At 44.4% G+C, this 24,339-nt stretch overlaps 2 protein-coding genes across 6 annotated transcripts in view; one reads left to right on the forward strand and one right to left on the reverse strand.

Annotated features, from left to right (window-relative positions):
* Positions 1–5,785, forward strand: part of Fam193a (family with sequence similarity 193 member A) — a 122,046-nt gene extending 116,261 nt beyond the window's left edge. For 2 of the 4 annotated variants that reach the window (XM_021210542.2, XM_021210541.2), the window contains exon 21: positions 4,983–5,785. In XM_021210542.2, coding sequence (XP_021066201.1) covers positions 4,983–5,076 — 94 coding nt within the window. In that variant the 3' untranslated portion in view covers positions 5,077–5,785. The remainder of the gene's footprint in view (positions 1–4,982) is intronic. The other 2 variants (XM_029545517.1, XM_029545518.1) reach the window with 1 other exon arrangement.
* A 10,226-nt stretch (positions 5,786–16,011) lies between these two features.
* Tnip2 (TNFAIP3 interacting protein 2) overlaps positions 16,012–24,339 on the reverse strand; it is an 18,532-nt gene continuing 10,204 nt past the window's right edge. The window contains exons 2-6 of one of the 2 annotated variants that reach the window (XM_021211073.1): positions 23,330–23,620; positions 20,579–20,668; positions 19,340–19,588; positions 19,032–19,151; positions 16,012–16,879 (exon numbers count right to left, since the gene is read on the reverse strand). In XM_021211073.1, coding sequence (XP_021066732.1) covers positions 16,616–16,879; positions 19,032–19,151; positions 19,340–19,588; positions 20,579–20,668; positions 23,330–23,620 — 1,014 coding nt within the window. In that variant the 3' untranslated portion in view covers positions 16,012–16,615. The remainder of the gene's footprint in view (positions 16,880–19,031; positions 19,152–19,339; positions 19,589–20,578; positions 20,669–23,329; positions 23,621–24,339) is intronic. The other variant, XM_029544946.1, reaches the window with a different exon arrangement.

Genomic DNA, 24,339 nt, shown 5'->3' on the forward strand with positions numbered 1-24,339 from the left:
AAAAGTCCTGAAGTAGCCTGGTGGAAATACTGGGCCTGGCTTCTTACAGAAGATAGAGCAGCAGAAACTTTAGAAATGAAGTTCTTCATAGTTGGGGCTATAGGAGCTGTTAATCCAAAAATCAATATCTGAAATTGGCTACCAGTTCCACACCATTCTAAAAAGACAATGCTACATGGGTAAAAACTAAGTCAGGGGACTGGAGAGATGGCTCAGAGGCGAAGATAACTGATTTATTTTCCAGAGGCCCCGAGTTCAATTCCCAGCAACCACATGGTGGCTCACAACCATCTATATAATAAGATCTAGTGCCCTCTTCTGGCCTGCAAGCATACATGCAGGCAGAGTACTATATACATAATAAATAAATCTTTAAAAAAAAGAAAAAGAATTTAAGTGTCAAAAACAAGCTTTTGGCTGGGTTACAGGTAAAATGCAGAGAAACCTGGGTTTGGTTTTCAGTACTACTTACAAAATAAAACCTTTAATTTGGAAGAAAATAAATGTTTCTGAAATGAGACTAGGGAAAGTTTTCTCTTTTTTTCTTTGTTTTTTGTTTTTGGTGTGTTGGGGGGTGCAGCAAACTTTATTGATGGTATTCAAGAGAGTAGGGAGGGGCTCCCTAGGCCCCTCCTGTTATTATGGGGGTCTAGGATGGAATTGTGAGGGAGATGCTCAGTGTTGGGGGCTGAGTTGGGACAGGGACTCCTCAGCAACCAAGGGCCTCTCTCTTGCTCTCAGTGTCCTTGGTGGTGTGGGTGGTTCAGGGTTTCTTACTTCATGTAGGCCATGAGATCCACCACCCTGTTGCTGTAGCCACATTCATTGTCATACCAGGAAATAGGCTTTACAGCATTGTCGTTGAGATCAATGCCAACCCCAGCATCAAAGGTGGGAGAGTGGGAATTGCTGTTGAAGTTGCAGGAGACAACCTGGTCCTCAGTGTAGCCCAGGATGCCCTTCAGTGGGCCCTCAGATGCCTGCTTCACCACCTTCTTGATGTCATCATACTTGGCAGGTTTCTGTAGGTGGCATATCAGATCCACAAGGGATACATTGGGGGTAGGAACACAGAAGGCCATGCCAGTGAGCTTCCTGTTCAGTTCCTGGATGACCTTGCCCACAGCCTTGGGAGCACCAGTGGATGAAGGGATGATTTTTCTGGGCTGCCCCACGGCCATCACGCCACAGCTTTCCAGAGGGGCCATCCACAGTCTTCTAAGTGACAGTGATGGCATGGACCATGGTCATGAGCCCTTCCACGATGCCAAAGTTGTCATGGATGGCCTTGGCCAGGTCAGCTAAGAGTTGGTACAGGATGCATTGCTGACAATCTTAAGTGAGTTGTCATATTTCTCATGGTTCACACCTATCACAAACATGGGGGCATCAGTAGAAGGGGCAAAGATGTTGACCCTTTTGGCCCCACCCTTAGAGTGGGCCCCGGCATTCCATGGTGGTGAAGAGACCAGGAGACTCCACAACATACTCAGCACCAGCATCACCCCACTTGATGTTAGTGGGATCTCGCTCCTGGAAGATGGTGATGGGCTTCCCATTGATAAGCTTTCCATTCCCAGCCGTGACTGTGCCATTGAGTTTCCTATGGGTGAAGTCATACTGGAACATTTAGACCATGAAGTTGAGATCAATGAAGGGTTCGTTGATGGCAACAGTCTCCACTTTGCCAAGTGGAGAGCAGACGGCAGCCCTGGTAATGAGGCGGCCAATATGGCCAAATCCATTCACACCAACCTTCACCATTTTGTCTACAGGACAAGGCTGGCACTGCACAAGAAGATACAGCTGTCTCTGGAACAGGAAGGAGTAGAGAGCTGGGAAAGTTTTCTTATTTGAGCCATAATCTGGGTGCAGAGGTACATACCTCTAGCTCTTTTACTTAGGAGGCTGTAGTAGGTGCTCATTTGAGTCTCCTCAACAAAGCTAGATCACATCTCAAAATAAGTAAGAGCCTGGTAAATGATACTGCTTCAGTAATGCTATTTGCACATCTACTGTGAGGCTTGACAGTCAACTGAACAGACTTGCCTGATAGAGGAAACTCAAGCATAATATTAAGTAGAAGAAACAATAAGGCAAAAGATGTACTCAATATGATTCAGTATGCAGATGCTCAAACAGTACATCCAGACTACTACTGAGTATTGAGGTTATTCAAGTGCCAGGACAGCAAGTGCTACATTGGGACATTCACCAAGGCTTCTGCATCCTGGTACCCTGTATAAACGTGGGCAGCGCATGCAGTCCAGCAACGGCAGACCTGCTGACCACGTGGCAGGGCCTAGGGGTCTTTTGGGGAACAGCTTGTATTTTATGTTCTTGAGACTCTGGTAAGCTTTGCCTTTGACAAGGATTGAGCTTGTTCCTGAATGATTGGTTTTAGGCATTCTTACTGCTTTGTAGAGAGAGGGGACTGGGATGTAGCCTACATATGTTAGAGACAATCAGACAAGAAGTATTAGAGGTTTGCAGGTTAGCTCCAGAAGAAAGGAATTTTGATTTTGGAGCTGAGATGGCACAGCCCTTCCCTGGCAGAGACTTGTTCTTTCTCCATCTGGACAGAGGCCACAAAATAGTATCTAGCTGAGCAGTGACAGGTAGCTAATTGAATGATTGGACCACAAGAAAAATCATCACTTTAGGTTTCATTATAATTTCTGCTCCCCAATTGAGACCTGGAATGTTAAAAATGAGGAATTAGCCAGGCAGTGGTGGCACACGCCTTTAATCCCAGCACTTGGGAGGCAGAGGCTGGTGGATTTCTGAGTTCAAGGCTAGCCTAGCCTACAGAGTGAGTTCCAGACAGCCAGGACTGCACAGAGAAACCCTGTCTGGGAAAACCAAAATTAAATAAATAAATAAATAAATAAATAAATAAATAAATAAATAAATAAATAAATGAGAGAGAGAGAAAGAAAGAAAGAAAGAAAAAAAGAAAGAAAGAAAGAAAGAAAGAAAGAAAGAAAGAAAGAAAGAAAGAAAGAAAGAAAGAAAGAAAAATTATACAGGAGTCTAAAGAAAAAATACTCTGGGGGCTGGAGAGATGGCTCAGTTGTTAAGAGCACTGGTTGTATTTATTTAAATTGTATGTGTGTGTGTGTACATATGTGTGCATGCGCATGTACACTTATGCCCACAGAAGATAGAAGAGAGTATCAGATGCCTTGGAGCTAGAGTTACAAAAAGCTGTGAGCTACTCAAAATGGGTATTGGGAACCAACTGTGGGTCCTCTTGTTACGCATTCCTAACCACCAGGCTATCTCTCCATCCCAAAGGGTCGTCTTTTTTCATAAGCTATCTAGCTTACAGTGTTTGTGGCTTGGGGCACAGAGCTGACAGGTAGTTGAAGCCTGAAGGCCTTCACATACAGAGGGCGTTGCGTAGAGAACATATTGGGGGGGGCAGAGTCTTGTAACCTTTCTCACCATAGTAAGTTCTTACTTTGTGAGTGAGTCTAATAGTCCAGAACTTCCACTTTACACATAGGCTTAGCTGTCGCTCTTGGTGCCATTCACTTGCTGCAAGCTATGGGTCAGATGCAGCCTGCCCTTGTTCCTGTGTGACTACTCATGAGCTAAGAGAATGTATATACTGAAGGAGTTGGGGAACAGTTTGTTTTTTTTTTAGGATTTATTTATTTTATGTATATGAATACACTATAGCTGTACAGATGGTTGTGAGCCATCATGTAGTTGCAGAGAATTGATCTCAGGACCTCTGCTAGCTCTGGCCCTCTGCTCTCTTGGGCCCCACTCGCTCTGGTCCCCCTTGTTCTGGCCCAAAGATTTATTTATGTAAGTACACTGTAGCTGTCTTCAGACACACCAGAAGACGGCGTCAGATCTCATTATGGATGGTTGTGAGCCACCACGTGGTTGCTGGGATTTGAACTCAGGACCTTCGAAAAAGCAGTCAGTGCTCTTAACTGCTGAGTCATCTGACCAGCCCTGGGGAACAGATATTTTCAGACACACAAAAATTACACAAACTGGATTTTTCTCTCATACTGTTGTTTCACGTGGACATCAGAGACATCAGCTGAATCTGTATGGCTGTGGTTGCTTGTGTGTCATTGAGGCAGGGTATGAGATTGCTACAGACTATAGGATCTACAAAGCTTGTAGCACTTTCTGGTCAATTACAGAAGTTTTGCCTGACTCATGGCAATTGTATCCTTAAGCTTAGCACCTGCTCTTCCTAGCAGCTCCTGTGACACAAGGTCCTGGTCAAGTAGTTATCTACCTGTGACCCTTGTGGCTCTCCTGCATACCCAGCCACATTGACAATGGTATGCCTTACTTCATGAGACTCATGGCTGCTGTGGAGGCTGAGCCAGCTGGTAGCTTCTTACCCTGAACACATTTGTTTTGCGTGAGCTCATGCAGTTGACCAGAGTTGTGAGGTATGTATCACAGAAGACCTGCTGCAGGACTGTCCTGGAATCCTGCCTCCTGTGTGGTGATCTCTGGCCTGATGCTGCCCAACAGTTCCTCCTTCTGGGCAGCAGGCTATGGCTTAGGTAGTGGCTTAGACAACAGCACATCAGACTCTACTTCAGTCTCAAGGAGCTTCAGGCATAGGGAAATAGCAGGACCCAAGCCCTTTTTTTAGGCATAATAGTGACTGATGTCAGCTGTTCTCAAGTGGATGCATGAGGTTTCCTTGAGCCCTTCAGTGATATTTGGTTAACTCTCCCTCTCCTACAGTAAATGCAGGTTTTCTTTTACTTTCCTGGCTGTCTCCTAAACACAGTATCAAATGACAACACCAGAAGATACACAAGCCACTTAACTTGGCCAGTATCCTGAAGGTGGGACCACTCTTCTAAGCATGGAGACTTTTGAGCTCAAATCTCACTGAGCCTCCGTAGTTAATTGCTAGCAAGAATCATAGGTTGGCTTGGTGGTCGCCAGTCTGGGTAAAGACTGTCCTGTAACAATTTGCCTTTTTGTTTTGGTAGGTTCTGCTTGGACTCTGCAAGACAGAACCGACAAAGACTATCCATCAACTGGTCCAACTTTAGCTTGAAGAAAGCCACCTTTGCTGCCCACTGAATGAGGACTGCCTGGAGAGGGATGTGTGGGAGGCAGCTGGGCTGCGCCACTCAAGAGCCAAGCCCCTCACTGGCTCCCCTAAGCTTCAGTACCCACCCAGGGTGTGTAGGGCGGGATGCTGTGGCCTGATACCCTGAGACCGAGAACTTGCTGCTCGACCTGCGTTGTTAGCTTGTGTGCGTGTAGTCTGTGAGTGAGACTTCTTTGATTGTAGCTCTGTGCTGTCGGAATGGAACAGTAGTTCCCGCCAATTCCTCCACCACCACGGCCTCAGAGGCCTGGGCCGTGGCCAGAAACGAGTTTGCATCATCCACGTGGCTCTGTCACCTCTGCATCTCGACCTGTCCTGTCATCTGTCCCCGCCAGGGTGTCAGTCATCCCTCAGCTCCCATGTGCCCTGTGTCCCACCCAAGGCGGGCTGGGCGGGCAGGCCTCCTTTGTCCTCTTCCACAATCTACTGTTTCTGAGTGTACACGTTGCGCTGTTTGTGTTTGACCCCCTGACTTGTAGCCAGCTTGTGTAAGACCCCTTGCAGAATGAGAACGTTAAAAACAAGAAACCCACCCAGTACTCACACCATCAAGTCTGTTCTAGAGCGTACAACCGTATTAACACGGAGGCCTGCCTGGCTACTTTTTTAACATATTGTTAAGTAATATTAAAATCATGTCTTTCTTTTTGAAAGATGGAATACATTAGTACAGCAGGAGACCCAGTCTGGTTGCTTTCTGCTGGGGATGATGGGTGTGGTGGGAGGTTATCAAATGGGTGATATTTGTTCCCAGGGCGCCTGGCCACCAACCCCAAAGTCACTTTCTGGTGTTCCTAGGTCTCCAGGTTCCTGGTTCCCTCAGTTGTCCTCTGAACACCAGGCTGGTACAGGTACCAGAACAGAGAAATGAAAAAGATACAACAGCCAAACAAATGATTAGGGTTCATGTGTTCATGCCAAGAAGTACCAGGAAGTTGCAAGATGAGGTTGTGGGTTATACCCAGGTCACTAGGGCGTGGAATAGAGACTAAGGCTTTGTAACACAGAACAGGGGGTTATTTACAACCTTGTATGCAGATACCTATCCACATTTGGGGGAGGATTTGTGATCTGTAGTAGAATGCTTAATTGGGTTTAAATTAGGAACAAAGTAAATGGTATTGAAAAGTGAAAGAGTAGAGGTTTGGTTAGTCTCATCTTTGTCCCCTCAGGAGTTAACAAAAAGCTTACACAGTTACCTTTGGGTTCATGTAGTTTCAGCTCACCTTGGCATACTACATAGCTCATATTTTTCCAACATTAAGGCATCCAACACCTAGAAGCTGACTAAGATCTGAGTGGGAAGATCATCAGGCCAAGGCTGACAATGACAAGCTAGTAGAGCTGTTGTGGAAGGCAGGGGACAGTTGGTCCTAGCCTTCTGAAGATTTTTCACCAGAGAACAGGAAGTGTGAATCAGTACCCAGAGGACGTACAGAACAGGTTGCCTTCTTTTCAAGGTGACAAAGCAGCCCATCCCTGTGTTCCTCGGACAGTTGAGCAAAGAAAAGCAGGCTGGGATGTGACCTTGCATAAACGGTGTTCTTGAAAGGGCAGAGATTCTAGTTCTGTTCCAGGGATACTGATGTTATATCCTGGTTGCAGAAATGGCTAGAGAGACCCAGTATTGGGCTTGCCTCCCACACACTGCCTTTCTGGGCCTCCACTTCTGGAGCCAAGCCACCTGCCAAGAAGACCCCAGAATCTCCAGCTGTAGCATCAGCAGAAACTGTTGGCACTATAATGGTGACAGGAAAGCCTAGGTGCCCCAACAGCAATACCATATTGGGGCCCAGAGCCACTGAGAACTCAGCCCCCAGCTCTTAAGTACTTAGGGTGTGTTCAGGTCAGTTCGTCATACGCTGTTCACTGCCAGAAATGAGCTTTCTGTTCCCCTAGAAACCTCAAGTTGCTTTGGCTCTGTCATCAAGGGTACATAACTTGCCAGTCTGAGGAACAACAAAACAAGATAGTAGAAGCCTCTGGTCCCAGTTGATGGAGAGGGGAGAGTAGGTGGTAAGGGAGTTCTGAGGGCAACCCTTTCCATGGCTGTAGAGGCTGCCAGGATTTTTGCAGTTTAGCAGTGGTCATTCCGAGGGAGACCGAAGATTTCCTGCCAGAACCTGTGGGCAAGCTCCAGTGGAGCTTCATGTTTGACTATTTCCATTACTCAATATGAGCCTGAAATGAAATCAGAGAACAGCTGGAAAGAAGCATTAACTGGAAAAGTTTTCATTGAGCTTTATATACTCTTAGTAACTTTTCTATTATTTGATAAGCCACCATGACCAAGGCAAACTTATAGAAAAACTTGTTTTATTTGGGACTCACGGTTTCAGAGGGTTAGAGTCTATGACTATCATGGCAGGGAGCATGGTAATAGGTAGGTAGGGAATGGCACTAGAGTCGAAAAGACACTAGGAATGGTGCTAGTCTTTTAAAACCTCAAAGCCCACCCCCCCCCCCACACACACACACACACCTCACCCCACTCTGTGATACCTATCCAAAAGGCCATACCTCCTAATCCTCCAGGGAGAGTTAGTTCCACCATCTGGGGACCAAGTAAGTATTTAAACATGAACCTATTGAGTTATTCCTCAAACCAAAGAAAAGAGTCAAGCACCAAAACAGTGAACAGCAGGGATCACTTCTGATACCATTAAATCCATCCTTTTTGTAACTGATGAGCAGGTCTGAGCAAGGCTTGTATTTGGATAGCAAGAATAATTATCTGTCCTTCATGGCTTGAGGCACCGCACTCTGAATGCATCTCTGACTAGCAGAATTACTGCTGACTTGAGGTCTTTTAGTGTAAGTAGTTTTTGGAAGTTTCCTGCTCTCTAAGGGATTCTCTGGGACGAGCACATGACCCCAAATCCACATACCAACAAGTCCTCTGGTTCCTCCACAAAACAGAACAGCAAATTTCGTTTTCTAAAAGGTTTTAATTTTTTTTCCAACAAGGGGTGGGGAAAGAAGGCAGTAAAGTTAGTAGTAAGAGCTACTCTATCAGCCTACAAGGGTTTTTCTTATTCTTTTGCTTGTTTTAAGATTGAATACATTCCTGTCCCCTGGGTTGAATAGCTCTTGGGTTAGCACCATGTTTTGACATGCGTGGCAGTCTATTTGTGACAATAAGAAGCAGAAGTAGTCATGCATAAAATTAGTCTGTTTTAAACATGAAGCTTCGTAAGTTGTCCCCAGATCTTAACTGAAAATGCCTTGATTTCATTGCAGTCCCAGACTAGCATCATTCTCGATCCACCTCCATGGTAAACATAGTATTAGTTCAGAGATGAATGAGAATTTTGGCCACTTGATTCTACATGCTCATATATACACTGAACAGGGCCCCAAGAGGGGACCAGCTTGCAGAGACTCCCGCCAAACTGTTTTCATATCGGCAGCACGTCAGAAGACAAGGAAACCTGGTGAACTCTTGGAGGGTATAGTTTCTGCCTGAAGGCAGTTTCCAGATCTTAGTACTGTACAAAGCCAACTTGGAATTCATGGCTGGGGGCGTGGGAAGGGCTACTGTGGCTGAGGTTCTAGAGATGAGACAAGCTAAGAGCCACCAAAGCCTTCGCTGTCACGTTTCATGAGCCCAGGCACTGGGTCACCAGAAACCAGCAAGGCTTTCTCAGCATTTCTCGTGGGCTGAGTATTGGAAGACACTATAATGAGACGGCTCATGTGTAATGGTGTATGGAAGACTGGTGACAAGTAGTAAAATATTTTTCAAAGGTATGGACAAACAAAAATAGTACAATTAGGACGCTGCAAACAAATTCCCAGTAAAGCCACTAGGAGCAAGTCAGTGCAGTCAGGCAGGGAAGTTATTGGTCTTACGTCAGGGTTGTTTGTACAGTGGCCATGTTTGGGTGCACAGGCAAATCATCCATCCCTTCACTTTGGCTACTTGAATAGTAAATACAAGTTGCTTTCTGGGACTGGCCATTGTTGTTTTGGTTTTGGTTTTCCAAAACAATGTCTCTGTGTAGCCCTGGCTGTCCTGGAACTAGCTCTATGGGCCAGGCTGCTGCCTCTGTTAGATTTAAAAGTATGCTTTACTTTTAGAGACTAGTCAAGGTACCATGGCTATTACAGATGAAAACTTCAAGTGTAACCTGGTTGTTAAAGTAGATAAGAATTTTGCTTTTGTTTTTGCCTTTTGCCCCTACTCTCGGGGTACCAATAAGTCCTCAAAAGGATAACACTGGCAGAATAAACCCAAGACACTTTAGAAGGGTCAAACGAACCTCACTTCTTCCCCCAAACACTAATTTTCTTAAGTAAAATTCAGTATTGGCACCTAGACAGATTTTCTTAAGTCTATACCAAAAGCAAGAAATAGCTTTAAGAGAAATTTCAATCTAAAGAAACCCAAGAAAGGTTTATAGGTAAGAAGCTTAAGACGTCAGGCAAAGTGTCACACACCTTTAATCCTAGAGCTCTGGAGACAGAAACAGGTAGGTTTCTGTGAGTTCAAGACCAGTCTACTAAGTTCCAAGATAGCCAGGGCTTCCTACAAAGATCCTGTCTCAAAGTGGATGGGAGAGTGAGTTATAAAATCTAAATGCATACATAATGACCAAAGGCATACAATTAAAGCATTGTGAAAAAAAAGATTAAAAATTAAATGTCAAATGATACTTCAAAAGAAAAACATATGAAACAGAAAACCTATATAGAGCTGTCCACAAAAGAAATCGGTGAATTTATGGCATGTGGGCCAATGGTAGTGCACACCTTAAATCCCAGCACTTAAGAGGTAGAGGCAGTCTGCGAGTTTGAAGCCAGCCTGGTCTACAAAGTGATTCCAGGGCTATACAAAAAAAAAAAAAAAAAGCCAACACTGTCTCGAGGGTGCATGAGAGAAAATGGTAGTCAAAAAGGTTCACATATGTATGCATACATATGCACTAGGAATAGAAGCCAAGACTTCATGCATACAAGCTAAGAACTAAATCAGAGCAATATCACCTAAGGATAATCCAAAGTTGATGAAAATGGCTCAGTTCCACATAACAGTTTTTCATTGGTTTTCTTTTTATATTATTTATTCATTCATTTATTTTTCAGACATTGTCTCCCTATGTAATCCTTCCTGTCCTGGAACTCACTTTCTAGACCAGGCTAGTCTTGAACTCAGATCCAGCTGCCTCTACCTCCCAAGTACTAGGATTAAAAGTGTGTGCCACCACCGCCTGGCATGTTGAGCTTTTTTAGTTCTTCATGTATTCTACACACTAATCCTGTTAGATGAATAGCTGGTGAGGTTTTTCTCCTGTTATGTAGGCCATCTACTTACTCACTTCAATTTCTTTAGTTGTTGCTCTATTTCCTGTATGATCAGCCTTATTCAGAAAGTCCTTTCATGTGCCCATTAGTTGAAATACGTACTCTACTTTTTCCTCTAGAACTTTCAGGGTACCAAGTCTTATATTGAGGTTTTTGATCCACTTTGAGTTTTGTGCATTGTAAGAGAGAAGGATCAAATTTCATTTGTCAGTTTTCCTGGCATCATTTTAAAGATGTTTTCTTTTCAATGAATATTTCTGCTATCTTTGTAAAAGTTCAGGTTAACTGTAATTGCATGGACTTACCTCTTGGTCCTCGATTCTGAACCATTGATCTATGTGTTTGTGCCAGTATTGTATTGTTTTTATTAATGTTGCTCTAGTATAATTTGCAGTCATGTGTGATGTTAACCTTCTGTAGTGTTGTTTTTACTCAGGATTATTTTGACTATCTGATTGATTGTGCTTCCTTGTATATTTCTGGACCTTTAAGTAGGGTGACCATTTTTCACAAAACTCTTCTGATCCTGAGTATGGGGGTCTCTTTCTACCTTTTAGTGTATTCCTTAATTTATTTCTTCACTGTCTTAAAACTTTCATATATAGAGGTCTTTAATACCCTTGGTTAAGTTTATTCTTGGGTTCTGTGTGTCATTTGCTGAATGTGATAATCAGCTTGATTTTTTGGTGGATTCCTTAGAACCTCTTATGTATAGATTGGTAGCATCTGAAATAAGATACTGCTTTTCCTATTGGTATCCCTTCTCTTTTGGTATTAGTCTATCTTCAAGCATTGTACGGAACACAAGTGGAAAGAGTGGAAACCTTTGTCTTATTCCTGATCTTAGGGGAAATGCATTGAGGTTTTCTCTAGTATGATGCTGGCTGTAAGTATGCAGTCTTTGGTATGCTCGCTCCATGTCTAGCCTTTCCATGGCTCTGACCTTGAAGGGATATTGGTTATGGCTTTTGGTTTTTTGGATTTTTTGTTTGTTTGTTTTTCGAGACAGGTTTCTCTGTATAGCCCTGACTGTCCCAGGACTCACTCTGTAGACCAGGCTGGCCTCGAACTCAGAAATCCACCTGCCTCTGCCTCCCAAGTGCTGGGATTAAAGGCGTGCACCACCACTGCCTGGCCGATATTGGTTATGTCAAAAGCCTTTTCTACGACTTCATGTGATTTCTGGGTTTTGGCCCATTTATATTATTAATTACACTTATTGAATTATATGTTGAATCATCCCTGTATCATTGGAATAGTCAAAATGGTCATGATAAATCTTTTCAATGTGATGTTTGTATTTTATTGAGGATTTTTGTATTTACAGTCATTAGGGAGATCAGCCTAATTTTTCATGTGCGTGTGCAGTATTTACCTGACTTTGACATTAGAATAACTAGCTTCATAAAACGTTTAGATGATGCCAGGCATGCTGGCACAATCCCATCACTCTGAAGGCAGAGGGCAGATCTCTGAGTTGAAAGCAAGCCTGGTCTACATAGTTCTAGGACAGCCAAGACAACATAGAGAAACCCTGCTCCAAAAACAGAAAGCATAATACAGGCTCTTAGGGTATGTCTCCATAGTTTTATGAATTGTATTGCAATCTATTGTAATACCTTCCTTTTCACCTTTCGATTTTATTAATTTGGGTCTTCTCTTCTGGTTAAATTTAAGATTTATTTATTTAATGTATATGAGTACACTGTAGCTGTCTTCAGACACACCAGAAGAGGGCATCGGATCCCATTACAGATGGTTGTGAGCCACCAAGTGGTTGCTGGGAATTGAACTCAGGTCCTTTGGAAGAGCAGTCAGTGCTCTTAACCACTGAGCCATCTCTCCAGCCTTCTTGTTAATTTTTGATTTTGACAATTTTGTCTTTTCTAAGAACACCCTCTTCATTTCACTGATTCTGTGTAATTTTTTAAGTTTCTATTTTATTGACAAGTGCTCTGTTTTTTATTATTTCTTCCCCTCTATTCTTGGGGTTTCTTTTTTTTTTTTTTTGGATTTATTTATTATTATATCTAAGTACACTGTAGCTGTCTTCAGATGCACCAGAAGAGGACATCAGATCTCATTACAGATGGTTGTGAGCCACCATCTGGTTGCTGGGATTTGAACTCAGGACCTTCAGAAGAGCAGTCGGTGCTCTTAACCACTGAGTCATCTCTCCAGCCTGGTTTCTTGTTTTTCTAAGGCTTTATGGCCTTTCTATTTTAAGAGTTCTCAAAACGTTTTGATATAGACATTCACCATTATAAATTGTCACCTTTTTAGGTTTTCTTCTTGATTCCATCATTGACACATCATCATTTAGCAGTGTATTATTTAATTTCCATGAGTTTGTATACTTTCTATTGCTGTTGCTATCCAGCTTTATTTCATTTTGGTCAGATAAAATACAAGATGTTATTTCGATTTTCTTATACTTGTTGAGACTAGCTTTATGCTTAATATTTGATCAGTTTTGAGGAATGCTCTATAAATGTCTGTTACATCCATTGTATTTTTGATGCCCCTTAGCTCCAGTGTTTCTGTTTAGTTTTTCTTATCTACTGGTGAAAGTAAGGTACTGAAGTCACCCAATATCACTGTAGGCTTCTTTGTGGCTTTACCTCTAATAGTGTTTTAAGAAAGTATGCTTGCCCATATTTGGTGCATATGTATGTATGTATGTATGTATGTATGTATGTATGTATGTATGTACAGGGTCTGTATAGCCCAGGCTACTCTCCAACTCAGAGAGATCTGCTTGCTCCTGCCTCCTGATTACTAGGATTAGAGGGGTGCACCACTATGACGGATTTTTCTATTGATGAGTATTGATGGAATGACCTTCCTTATCTTCTATCTTTGGTTTGAAGTCTATTTTGTCAGCTACTAGGATAGCTATGCCTAGTTGGTCTCCCAGTCCCATTGTATGGAGTAATTTTCCCCACCCATTTACATTAAGGTGGGATCTGTCTTTGGTGGTGAGATATTATTTGTTGAAGGCAGCAAAAAAGATGAATCCTGTCTTCTAATCCAGTCTGCTAATCCAATCGTTTTATTGAAGAATTAAGACTAATATTCAGTATTATTGTTTTTGTTTGGTTTTTTTGAGACAGGGTTTCTCTGTATAGTCCTGGCTGTCCTGGAACTCACTTTGTAGACCAGGCTGGCCTCAAACTCAGAAATTCGCCTGTCTCTGCCTCCCAAGTGCTGGGGTTAAAGGTGTGCACCACCACCGCCGGGCAATGTTCAGTATTATTGACAGTATATCAATTTCTGTTGTTCTGCTGATTTTGTGTGAATATTTGTTCAGTCAAATGACTTGTCATTTTTATATTTCTATTGAGATCAAAGCATTCCTTCCAGGATCTTCTGCAAAGCTGCCTTAGTGGTCATAAATTTCTTTAGCCTTTTAAGATTTATGTATGTGAGCACATTGTCACTGTCTTCAAAAGAGGGCATCAGATCACAGATGGTTGTGAACCCCATGTGGTTACTGTGAATCAAACTCAGAACCTCTGAAAGAGCAGTCAGTGCTTTTAACCATTGAGCCATCTAGCCTTCTTTAGACTATATTTAACATGGAAAGTGTTTTATATCTCCATCAATTTTAATAGGCAGCTTTGCTAGATAACAATCTGGTTTTACAGTTGTGTTCTTTCAGAGCTGTATTTCAGAATACATTTTTTAGGCCCTCTGGCTTTAAAATGTCTCTGAAATATTCATGTTATTCTGATGGGTCTTCCTTTATAAGTAACTTGCCTCTTCTCTTTTACAATTTTCAATACCTTTCTTTTATCTGTATTTTTGTGTTTTAACTAAAACATGTTGTTGGGAGTTTATTTTCTCTTCCTACCTATTTGGTATTCTGTAGACTTCTTGTATCTGACTTGATATCTCATTCTTTAGACTCAGAAAAATCTCTATTTTATTGAAGATATTTTCTAGACAGAAAAATCTAAGACACCTCTCTGGGAGCCAGTGAGGTGGCTTCGACCCTTAGAGCCCTGGCTTCTTTCTCAGGTGACCAGGGTTTGATCTCCAACATGCACATAGTAGCTCAGGTATCTGAAATTCAAGTTGCAAGGGGTCCAATCCCCTATGTGGCTTCTGTGAGCACTGAGCACACATATGAAGCACAGATATACAGGCAAAATACCCACATGCATAATTGTTTTTTAAGAAAAACTATTTTATGCTTTTAGTGTAGTATTCTTTTATGCTCATAGTTCAAAAATTGAGTGTTTTTAAGGTGCCCCAAAGCTTTCACATATTCTGTTTACTTCTTTAAAAAATTCCTCACTGACCTTATCTGTCTGATCCAATCCTTGTACTGTGTCTTCCAGCCCTAGTTTCTCCATTTCCTACATGATCTATTCTGTTGGTGAAGATTTTCACCAAGCTTTTAATTTTGGCTTATTGAATTTTCACTTCTACCATCATTTCAGTTTAGTCTTTCTTTAGCAGTTCTTTTTATTGAAGTCGATGTTCATTTCTTAGAATGATTTCATTATTTCATTAGCTCTTTGCTGTCGTTCCCTTGAATGTATTCATGGATTCTTTCAGTTGTTTGAACATACTAACAAATCATTCCCACTAGGAGCCAGTGCTGTGAATTAGTAATCTTTAAGGAAGACATCTTAGTTTTTCCTGTTGGTTGTTTTTGTGCTGGGAATTGCCCATCTGGAATTAATATGTTGGTTAAATTTTTCTTTCTTTTGTATTTGTGTTGTTGTTTTTTACATTCAAATTCCCTTTATTCTTTCAGTGGTGACATTTATAATGCTCAGGAGAGGAGTGAGTTATAATAAAGGTGAGGTGTCACTCCCTCCGTGGGACTGGTGTTTAGGGATAGAGGCTCTCTTTGTATTTGGATCAGGTATTGTCCTGTGTCAGCTGGTGTCTCCTGCATGGGTCTTCAGCTTTTGCTGTGAGAGACCTGTGGGCCTTACTCCTGTTCAGATCTGCTCCCTTCAGTGAGTCTACACCTTTCACTGAGGCTGGTATAAGACATGGAACTTCCTGAGAACCCATGGACCTAAACTGGAGTCAGATCTGGCCCCTCACCCTGAGTTTGGAGCTTCTGCTAAAGCCGCTGGAAGTCTCAGTAAGTTTTACCCTGGTTCCTGACTCCTCTCAGTCTGCAACAGTTCCAACACTGTTACCCAATGTAGTCTATGAACCCCTATAAATCAAAGGATAGGTTATATACTTCCAATATATAACACAGTAAACAGTCCCATTTCACAAGGGAGGAATGGGAAGATGGCAAGGACATACCATTCTAAAGCAAAGCCAAGTCTGTGGCTATCGAGCATCTGGAAATCTAGATGGCTCCTTGGCCATACCTACTCCTTCGCTACCTGCAGCATATGTGAGCACATTCTTGGACCAGCTCTACTCCATGCCTGGACACTAATCTGAGCTCTGCTATTTAATCCTGTGATCTTGGTGAAGAGACTTAACTCCTTTGCTCTTCTTGACACCTGTGAATTGAGGCAAGACAGCAGGAATGTTTCTCCTTACCAGCGGGTCTGTCCTTAGTAACCAGAAAATTCCCATTGTTCCTGCACACATCCCAGCCCAACTCTCAGAGCAACAGAGTAGTAAAGCTGTTTATTATAAAAATAAATGATTAGGAAATAAAGGTGCTTTCCCTTTTGGAAATACAAGTGTTTTTGCAAGGTGATGGTACTGGCTTCAGCTGTGTGGCTCTGCTGTGTTTGGGAAGGTTCTAGTGTATCATGTAACTGTAATGCAGCACAGACCAGTCAGGGAGTGAGACACGTCACTACTCAACAGGATGGTGCTACCACCCTGGAGAGAGGACACACTGCTCCCACAGCAACTTCCCCTTCCAGCAAGTAGCATAACTCTAGGTGCAAGCAGGCTTCAGAATACTCCCACAACAGATGGCTTGCAGCTTTGAATTGACAGCTCGATCCAAACTCCATATGAGAGACAAAACTGATGTCCACTTGGTATCCCTGACCCCATCTCTTCTTCCTGCTCTGTCAATAGTTCCCTCGGACCTAATCTGCACCATGGCCAAATGAAAACAAAATGACCACCAGTGACCCGCCCATCTGGGCCCTAGATCCCAGGAGAATGCAATACACGGAGTTGAAGACTGAGTCTGAGAACACCCTCCCAATCCCTTAGAGCAGCTATGGTGGTCATGGGTCACACGGGCATAGTGTCTCTGGCTCATTGGCAGCACTCAGACAGGTGCCTGAGGAATGCCTCGCCTTGCTCATCACTGAAGCACCGCAGGCAATGAGGGCACTGAAGGTCACCTTGACCTCTCTGAGCTGTGCACACATGCCCACCCTCTGCAGAAGGTTCCATCTGCTGGGACCTAGACTCAGGCCTCCAGCCGCCAGGTGTCACATGCTCCAGTGCATCCATCTCTAAGTACTTGGCAGTTTTGTTCCCCGTATGGATCAGACAGGGTCCTGGTTCCCGGGAGTCCTGCAGAGAAGGCAAAGGTTAGTTTACATGGGCTGTGCTAGTGGTCAATGAAGCCTGGCCCTAGAGACATAGTTCAGAATAGACCTTAAATTCCATTGCCTTGCTTCTTTCTGTATCAAAATGTCTCACTCCCATCAAACATCAGCTCTCGGTATGCATACCACAAGAGTTTCTACAAGGAGTGTGGAACTAACCTCTGGAATCCAGGTGTTGTAAGTTGGCTCTCTGGAGTTTCTAAAGGCTTAAATGGGAAGACCTCATCCCTCAAATCCTAATGCTTCTTGCTGTCTAGATGAAAGTGCTGAGTGGACGGGAAAGTCCTAAAGGTACTTGGTCATATCATGAAAGAACACAAGTGGGAGGCCTGAGTGGAGCCCTCGGCCATAGGATATTCAGTGAAGGAAGTGGGTGGTGTGGGCAGCTGGGCATTAACCAGGGAACAGGCCAACTAAGTCCCACTGTACCTCAATGTGATTTGAGGTGCTAGACAGCCTCTGAGTCCTACAGTGGCAGCCATGCATGCACTCTTGGCACAGTCTGGCACATGTACACTAAACAAGTGCCACAAAGCACTTTGGGCAGTGGTGCCCATTGCTACATGCATAGGAGTATGGGAGCCTTTCTCCAGCACCTGCTCTTGGTGCTATTACTTCTCACCTGAATTTGAATTTTTCTCAGCAGGACAATGTCTTACCACTCCTACTTCACCACTGTCATATGGTTATCCTCCTTGGGTCGAGCAAAGACGGGTGCTTGAGAGGCCACTATTAATGCAAAGGCCCTGGTCCCCACCAGAAATCTAGCCTTTGGGGCTGGTCAGGAGTCCCTCAGAGGACCTAGCTTGGCAGGCCTAGCACAGGTAAGATCACTCCTCTGGCACATCATTAAAAGACTGCCTGAGAGGTCATATTTGACTGTACCATTAGTGACCTTGCAATCTAAAGCTCAGAAGCCAGAAAAACAAAAACAAAAACAAAAACCTACAGGCTAGGCCAAAAGCTCAGCAAACCCATACAGACATGGTAGGGTATCCCCATTCCTGCCCATGTTGCATACTAGAAAAATCTGTCCTATGCCTATAGTCCTGGGGCTTTAGGGGAATAGCCTCCTCTTTGGCCACACCACCCTGAACAAGCCTGATCTAAAACAAGATGGGAAAACATGCACACTCTGTTATATGATGTCAAAGGGACTGCTGGAGCTAAGCAAAGGCTCTGGGAAAGGTCCTCTGTTACTGCTAAAGCCCTCTGGCACCATCACCTTGTCCTGTGGACTTAGGGAGGGCCATCAGCTTCTACCAAAAGCCTCCGTTCATTAGAACTGATGCTGTGTCCATCCCCTGATATGAACTAAGCTTAAAGTTGATGACCAAAGGTATCTACAGGACCCTTGGTGCAGATGAAGGGAAGCAAAAGCTGATAGGGTCCGGCAGCTGCTCACAACAGAACAGTATGGGCGGCCTTCACCTACCTCTGGTTCTTCTCCCATCCTAATTGGGAAAGACCATTTCAAAACCAGTTCTACCTGCTCAGCCTGATTTTCAGAGGTACCTCTATTATCCAAGCTGTTAGGGCAGTAAGTTCTCTGAGGAGGGCCTGGGGTTTATCACAGGACAGAAGATGTATGGATACTAAGTGGCTAAAATAACAAATCTTTCCTAGGAATTTGCAGAGCAGGAGTCTCTCCCAGTAGGAGGAGAGGTGAAAGGTCCAGCTTTCCATGCCTCAGAGACTTCCACGGACAACATACACCAGCACTAAAAACAGAGGTCCTAGCGGACCTCATGTAGTGTTCAGGGCCTGTGTCCTACCTCTGCAAAATAGTAACTAAGGTCCCTACCTCACAAGGACAGACACTTACAGAACTGTCAGTAAAGCACCGAGGCCTGGGATATCTTGCTCTTGTTACGTGGAAACTATGAGTAGGCAGTCAGGAAAGGCCCCGAGGATAGCTAGCTTTTACCAACACAGGCTACAGTGCTGACCTCCACAATTAAACACAACACCACAGAGAGGTCTTCTATGGCCACACCCTAGGCCGAGAGCTGGAAATGGCACATCACCAACAGTATTGTCAGCCAGTACATCTTTGTTCAAAATTCACAATAAAAGAAAAAAGACCATCTAAAGGGGAAAGTCTCTTGTACTCTGACCTGTCTCTGGGACACTTGGTACATCAAGGACGTGATCTTCTCCTCCAGCTCTTGAATCCTACTATGCGCTCGTTCCCGATCTGCCCTTTCTGATTTGAAGTCATCCTTGTAAGCAAGAATCTGAGAAAAGACAGAATATTCATGTCTATTCAAAGAAGAAGAAAATCCTTCCCTGCCTTCTCCCACTATGCTATGACTGTATCCCACCCAGTTCCACTGGACATTTAGCCTAGTCTGTCCCGAGCCCCTGCCTGTGGTGTGTAAACAGGCAAACATCCCTGTCAATGCTGCTCAGAGCCTGAGGACACCTGCTGTTCCAGCATCTGCACTCGCTCCAGCGCAGTGTCCCGGGCCATCTTCATGGCTGTCAGCTCCTGTTTTGCTTCTGCACAGTCACTTATTTTCTCCTCCAATTGTCTGTTAAGCCGGGCAATCTCCTTCTTCATCAGCTCAGGCTCAAGAGGGACTTGCCGCCTCTTTAGCTGGGCATGTAACCCCTTCACATATTCGTCCCTACTTGCATCATAACGCTGCCACTTAGCATTGAGGTCTTCTACCTGAAAAGACAGAACCAAAAGAGACTTTTTGCTCAAGCCAACATGGATCTGTGGTTATCAGCAATAATTTACCAGGTAAGGTTTTCCTAAGGAAAACCTGCCTTCCTTTCCCTTTCTTTTGTATAGAGAGAGTTCTAAGCCTGCCAGGGAACCTGATCTATTATAGGGACATCCATGTGAATGGTTTTTTGTTCTTGTTTGGTTTGGTTGGGTTGGGTTGGGTTTTTCCAGATAAGGTTTCTCCATGTAGCCCTGGCTGGCCTGGAATGCTCTGTAGACCAGGCTGGCCTCATATTCACAGGATCTGCCTGCTTCTGCCTCCCAAATGCTAGGATTAAAGGTGTGCACTACCACCAGATGTAAACTCTGTTACTCTCCTGCCTTAAAACTGCTTCCCAGAGAGGGAAAAACCCAAAACCACTTCTGGAAGTAGTGGCTCAGCTAGTCAAGTACTTGCTGAGCAAGCATGTAGGCCTGACTCCAGATTGCCAGCACCCGTGTAAAAGCTGGCTATGACACATGTCAGCACACATGTCAGTAATACCAGTGCTGGCATGGGAGGCAGTCAGATTTCTGGAGCTCACTAGCTGGCCGGCCTAGCCAAATCTATATATCTATATCTATATCTATATCTATACTCTAGCAAGAGACCTTGTTGCAAAATAAAGTGAAGTACAATTGCCTGATATCAGTTTTTAGCCTCCACATGCAGGTGCAAACATATACAGCTGCAATACACATACCCAAAACTACTTCCTGGTGGTAATTCTTGTACTTCTTTTACTGACTAGTTAATTCTAGGAGGACAGAGTTTCTGATTTTACTATGTCCTCTGTGGCAGAATGGTCAGGTCTCTGGAGACTATGTGAATCAAGTTAAAGCAGCCAAGGGGGCAGAAGTCACCTCTAGGCACCAGCTTTTAAAAAAAAAGCCTTCATTTACCCTTTGTCAACATTAATGTTCCTCTTCAATGAGATGTTAGATACTCACATGAGTCACTTTCTGTTTTAACAGTCGATTTTCTTCCTGTAACTTCTTAATAACACTCTGACCAGAAGCATCCCTGCTTGTATGCTCTAGCTACGTAAGGAAGAGACAAAGAGAAGCCATGTCACTGTGTGAGTATAACATACAGAAATGGAGAGGAAGTTGGAGCCAGAGCCTGAGGTCACAGACAGTCACTGCAGCTGCACTGGAGGAGGTGGTGGCTGTTCACTTGATGAAGAAGCAAAACAGATACCAACAAACAAACAAACATATAAACTTTGCAAATCCAGCTCCTCCCTGACCCACTCCCAGCTGAGGCCAGGACACAGCCTTGGCAGAGGGTCTCTAGGACACAGCCTTGGCAGAGGGTCTCTAGGTGTTTAACTCTTGATACTGCCCTTGTTCCTTCTTACCTACCAACATGAGCTGTCTGTATTTTAAATCTGGACTAAATGTTCAACTGTCATCAAGTCTAAAGGGATAAGTACACGAGCTGTAGTAAAACCTTCACAGAGCCAGAACTTATGTATCATTGCAGGCAATAGGGAAGACAGCCACATAGTGTCACTCTGTAGCAGACACATACCCAGCATCCAGGAAGACTTTTCAGGTCCTTAGTGTAGGTCTGGCCACACATCCATCTTACCTCCTGCAGAGTCACCAAGACAGAAATCCTGCCTATAGACAAGAGAACTTTCTGGATGAGGCAACCTAACTTGTGCTTCACACAGGGTCAGAACCAGGACATACAATCACAGAAGCCACACCCCAAACTAACCCCTAATAACAGTTGGCTGACCCAAATGTAAAGCATCATAAACTTTTCTGGAGTAAACTTGAAATCCCAGAATCCCGGGCACTCAGCACTACAGACTGGTAAATCACAGACATCAGTTTTAAGAAATCCCCTTGACTAACAGGAAGTAATGTCTTAACCCAGACTGCTGAGAAGCCCCAGATGAATCAGCCAAGTCCAAGGCTAAGAAATGATACTGTCATGACATGCCTCTGTGCCATACGCCAGCACCCACCCAGCAGCCTCCTGAGGCTACTTTGAGATCTTCAAGGGGAATGTTACAGTGATACAAACTTGGACAGAAGCACCTGCTGTACAGGAGCACCTCCTGTACAGAAACGCATACAACTGTTCCTTCTAGGGTGATCTCTCTGTGAAATCTAACTGAGATGGATGGTTGTCCATCAAGTTTCTCTACACTTTGGAGAAGCTGCTGGTAGCTGTGTATCTCTCTCCTCAGAACACACACACACAGTCTCATGAATACTGCTCCAGTCTTAGAGAACTGCCTAGAAAGGACGTGATGTAGAGGTTCAGGGGTAGGGCTGGGGAGAGGTGTACATAAGATGCAGACTCAGCCTGGTACTATTATGGTTTGAATCAGAGATGTCCCCCACAAGCTCATGGTTTGGAAGCCTGACCCCAAACAGATGGTGCTATTTGTATAGGCTATAGAAATGTTAGGAGGTGTGTCATAGCAGTCAGAAATAAGTCACTAAGGGCAGGCCTTCGAAGTTGATGCCTGGTCCCTAGTCCCACTGCCTCACTGTCTCTCTCTCTCTCTCTCTCTCTCTCTCTCTCTCTCTCTCTCTCNCTCTCTCTCTCTCTCTCTCTCTCTCTCTCTCTCTCTCTCTCTCTCTCTCTGTCTCCCTGGCCTCCTTCCTGTTCGCATGATGTGAGGACTCTCTGTCACAGGTTCCCATTGCCATGACTTTGGCAATGCCATCCCCACCATGATAGCCTGGAACCCTTCCTGAAGTTGTTCTCTTGGTAGTCATAGTAACACAAAAGTTATAAATACACCCACTGGTAATTGAGGCACGGTGTGCCATATGTACCTGTTTCCCTGTCAGCTCCACACAGATCAGCAGGAAATAAGGTACCAGGCCCAGTGCTGGCCTATACTAAGCCCTGATCCCACCAGTCATGTGCTCTCCCTGACCAGGAGCCCTCTGGTTTATGAGATGCATCTCTCGCCATAACTACCATATGGATGCTCAAGGCTGAAGCCTTAATCATACTCCTCTTCACCAAACTTACACAGATTTATAACCCAAACTATCCTGGCCTGGAGCCACAGAGGGCCCTTCCTGGGTCCCCACCGCAACCTGTCCCTTCTGGCTTCTGGGCCTTCTGTCGCCATCTGCTGTCCACCTCCCACAGTGACTACATGGAGTTCATAGTCTTGAGGTGTGAAGATGTTCTGTTATCGGGTGATAATGAAGAAGCCCCGAGGGTGGCTCTATGACAGTCTAGCTTACGGCAGGCCATGTTGCTGGCAGCAGAAGTTCTGGCTCTTCATGAGACTTGTGGCCAGATCAGCTCTTACCACTCAGATATATCTCTAGCAGGGTTAGGTCTGGCGTCTGCATATGTGGCATGTGGAGGCACCTGTCCTCCTCTGCAGTGTCACCTACATCTGCCTCAGTGACAACACCTCCTGGGGGCATCCCCCTATTCCAAGCTCTTCCTTCCTCTCCCCAGGGCAGAGGAAACCCAAGTGCCTTCTCCCGCCCGCCATGCAGGATCAGCTACAGGCAATACTAGGAGTGGGGAAGGCGGGCTACGGATCACATGTTTCACCAGATCTCTCTTGTTAAGCAAGCTTATTCTCCCTGAGCAAAGAGTATGTTCTGTGGCACCCCCAGACCTCAGCGACAGCTGGGGAGTCCTAGAGAACAATAGACCATGACTCTTGTCACAGCAGAGTCCCCACTTGACCTAGTTACTCAGCTTACCTCTGCAGGGCTTTTCTCCCCAGCGTCTCCCTGTGCACGTTGTCGTTCATCCAGACATTTGGCCAGATGTTGGCACATGTGGGCAGTGGCAGCCAATGTCCTGCGCAGTTGGTGGGTCTCATCAGCCAAGGAGCGGCACAGAACGTCACTGGCAGCCCTGGCTTTCTCCTTCTCTGCCACACTTCGCCGAAGCAAGACGACCTCCTTCTCTTGCTCATGCTGAGGCTGGCTCATCAGCTGTTGCATCTCCCTCTCTTTTTCTTCTAGACGCTCCGTAAGTCTTTCAACTTCCTACGGAAAAAAAGGATTTCAAAGCACAGTTTCAATGAGTGTGGTAACGCATGCCTATAATCCCAGCAGTGGGAAGGCTGAGACAGGAGCGTCAAGAATTTGAAGCCTGCCAGGGAGACCCTGTCTATAAATGTAAAGGGAGACAGGCAGGTTCAACAGTTATGAAAATTAAAGCACAGATTGAATAACTGAAGTGATGTAAAAAGCAAAGGTTCAGACCCAGGCATGACAGGACACACCTGGAGCCCTTGTACTAGGATGGGATGTGGAGGCAGGAGTACAGGAAGTTCAAGGCATGCTCACCTAACTATATAGAAACTTCGAGGCCCATCTGGGCTCCATGAGGAAAAAAATATGATAAAAATATAAGAAATTCTGGCAAGGATAACATATCATTATATAATATACACTCTGAAGGCAGGCTTTAGAGACAATATAGTTAACGTTAGAGTTTTTCATCTTATGATATTTTCAAACGTCATTCAAAATTTAGTCTCAGCCAGGTGTAATGGTGCATATCTTTAATCCCAACTCTTGGGAGGGAGAGTCAGGTAGTTCTCTTTGAGTTGGAGGTCAGCCTGGTCTACACAACATGAGTTCTAACCAACTAGGGCTACATCCTGTCTCAAAAGGAAATGAATTAGTGGAGTGCAGAAACAGGCAAATGTCTGAGTTCCAATTCGTGCCAGCCTGGTCTACACAGTGACTTCAAGGTCAGC

This window comes from Mus pahari, chromosome 13, assembly GCF_900095145.1.
Source record: "Mus pahari chromosome 13, PAHARI_EIJ_v1.1, whole genome shotgun sequence".
NCBI lineage: Eukaryota > Metazoa > Chordata > Mammalia > Rodentia > Muridae > Mus > Mus pahari.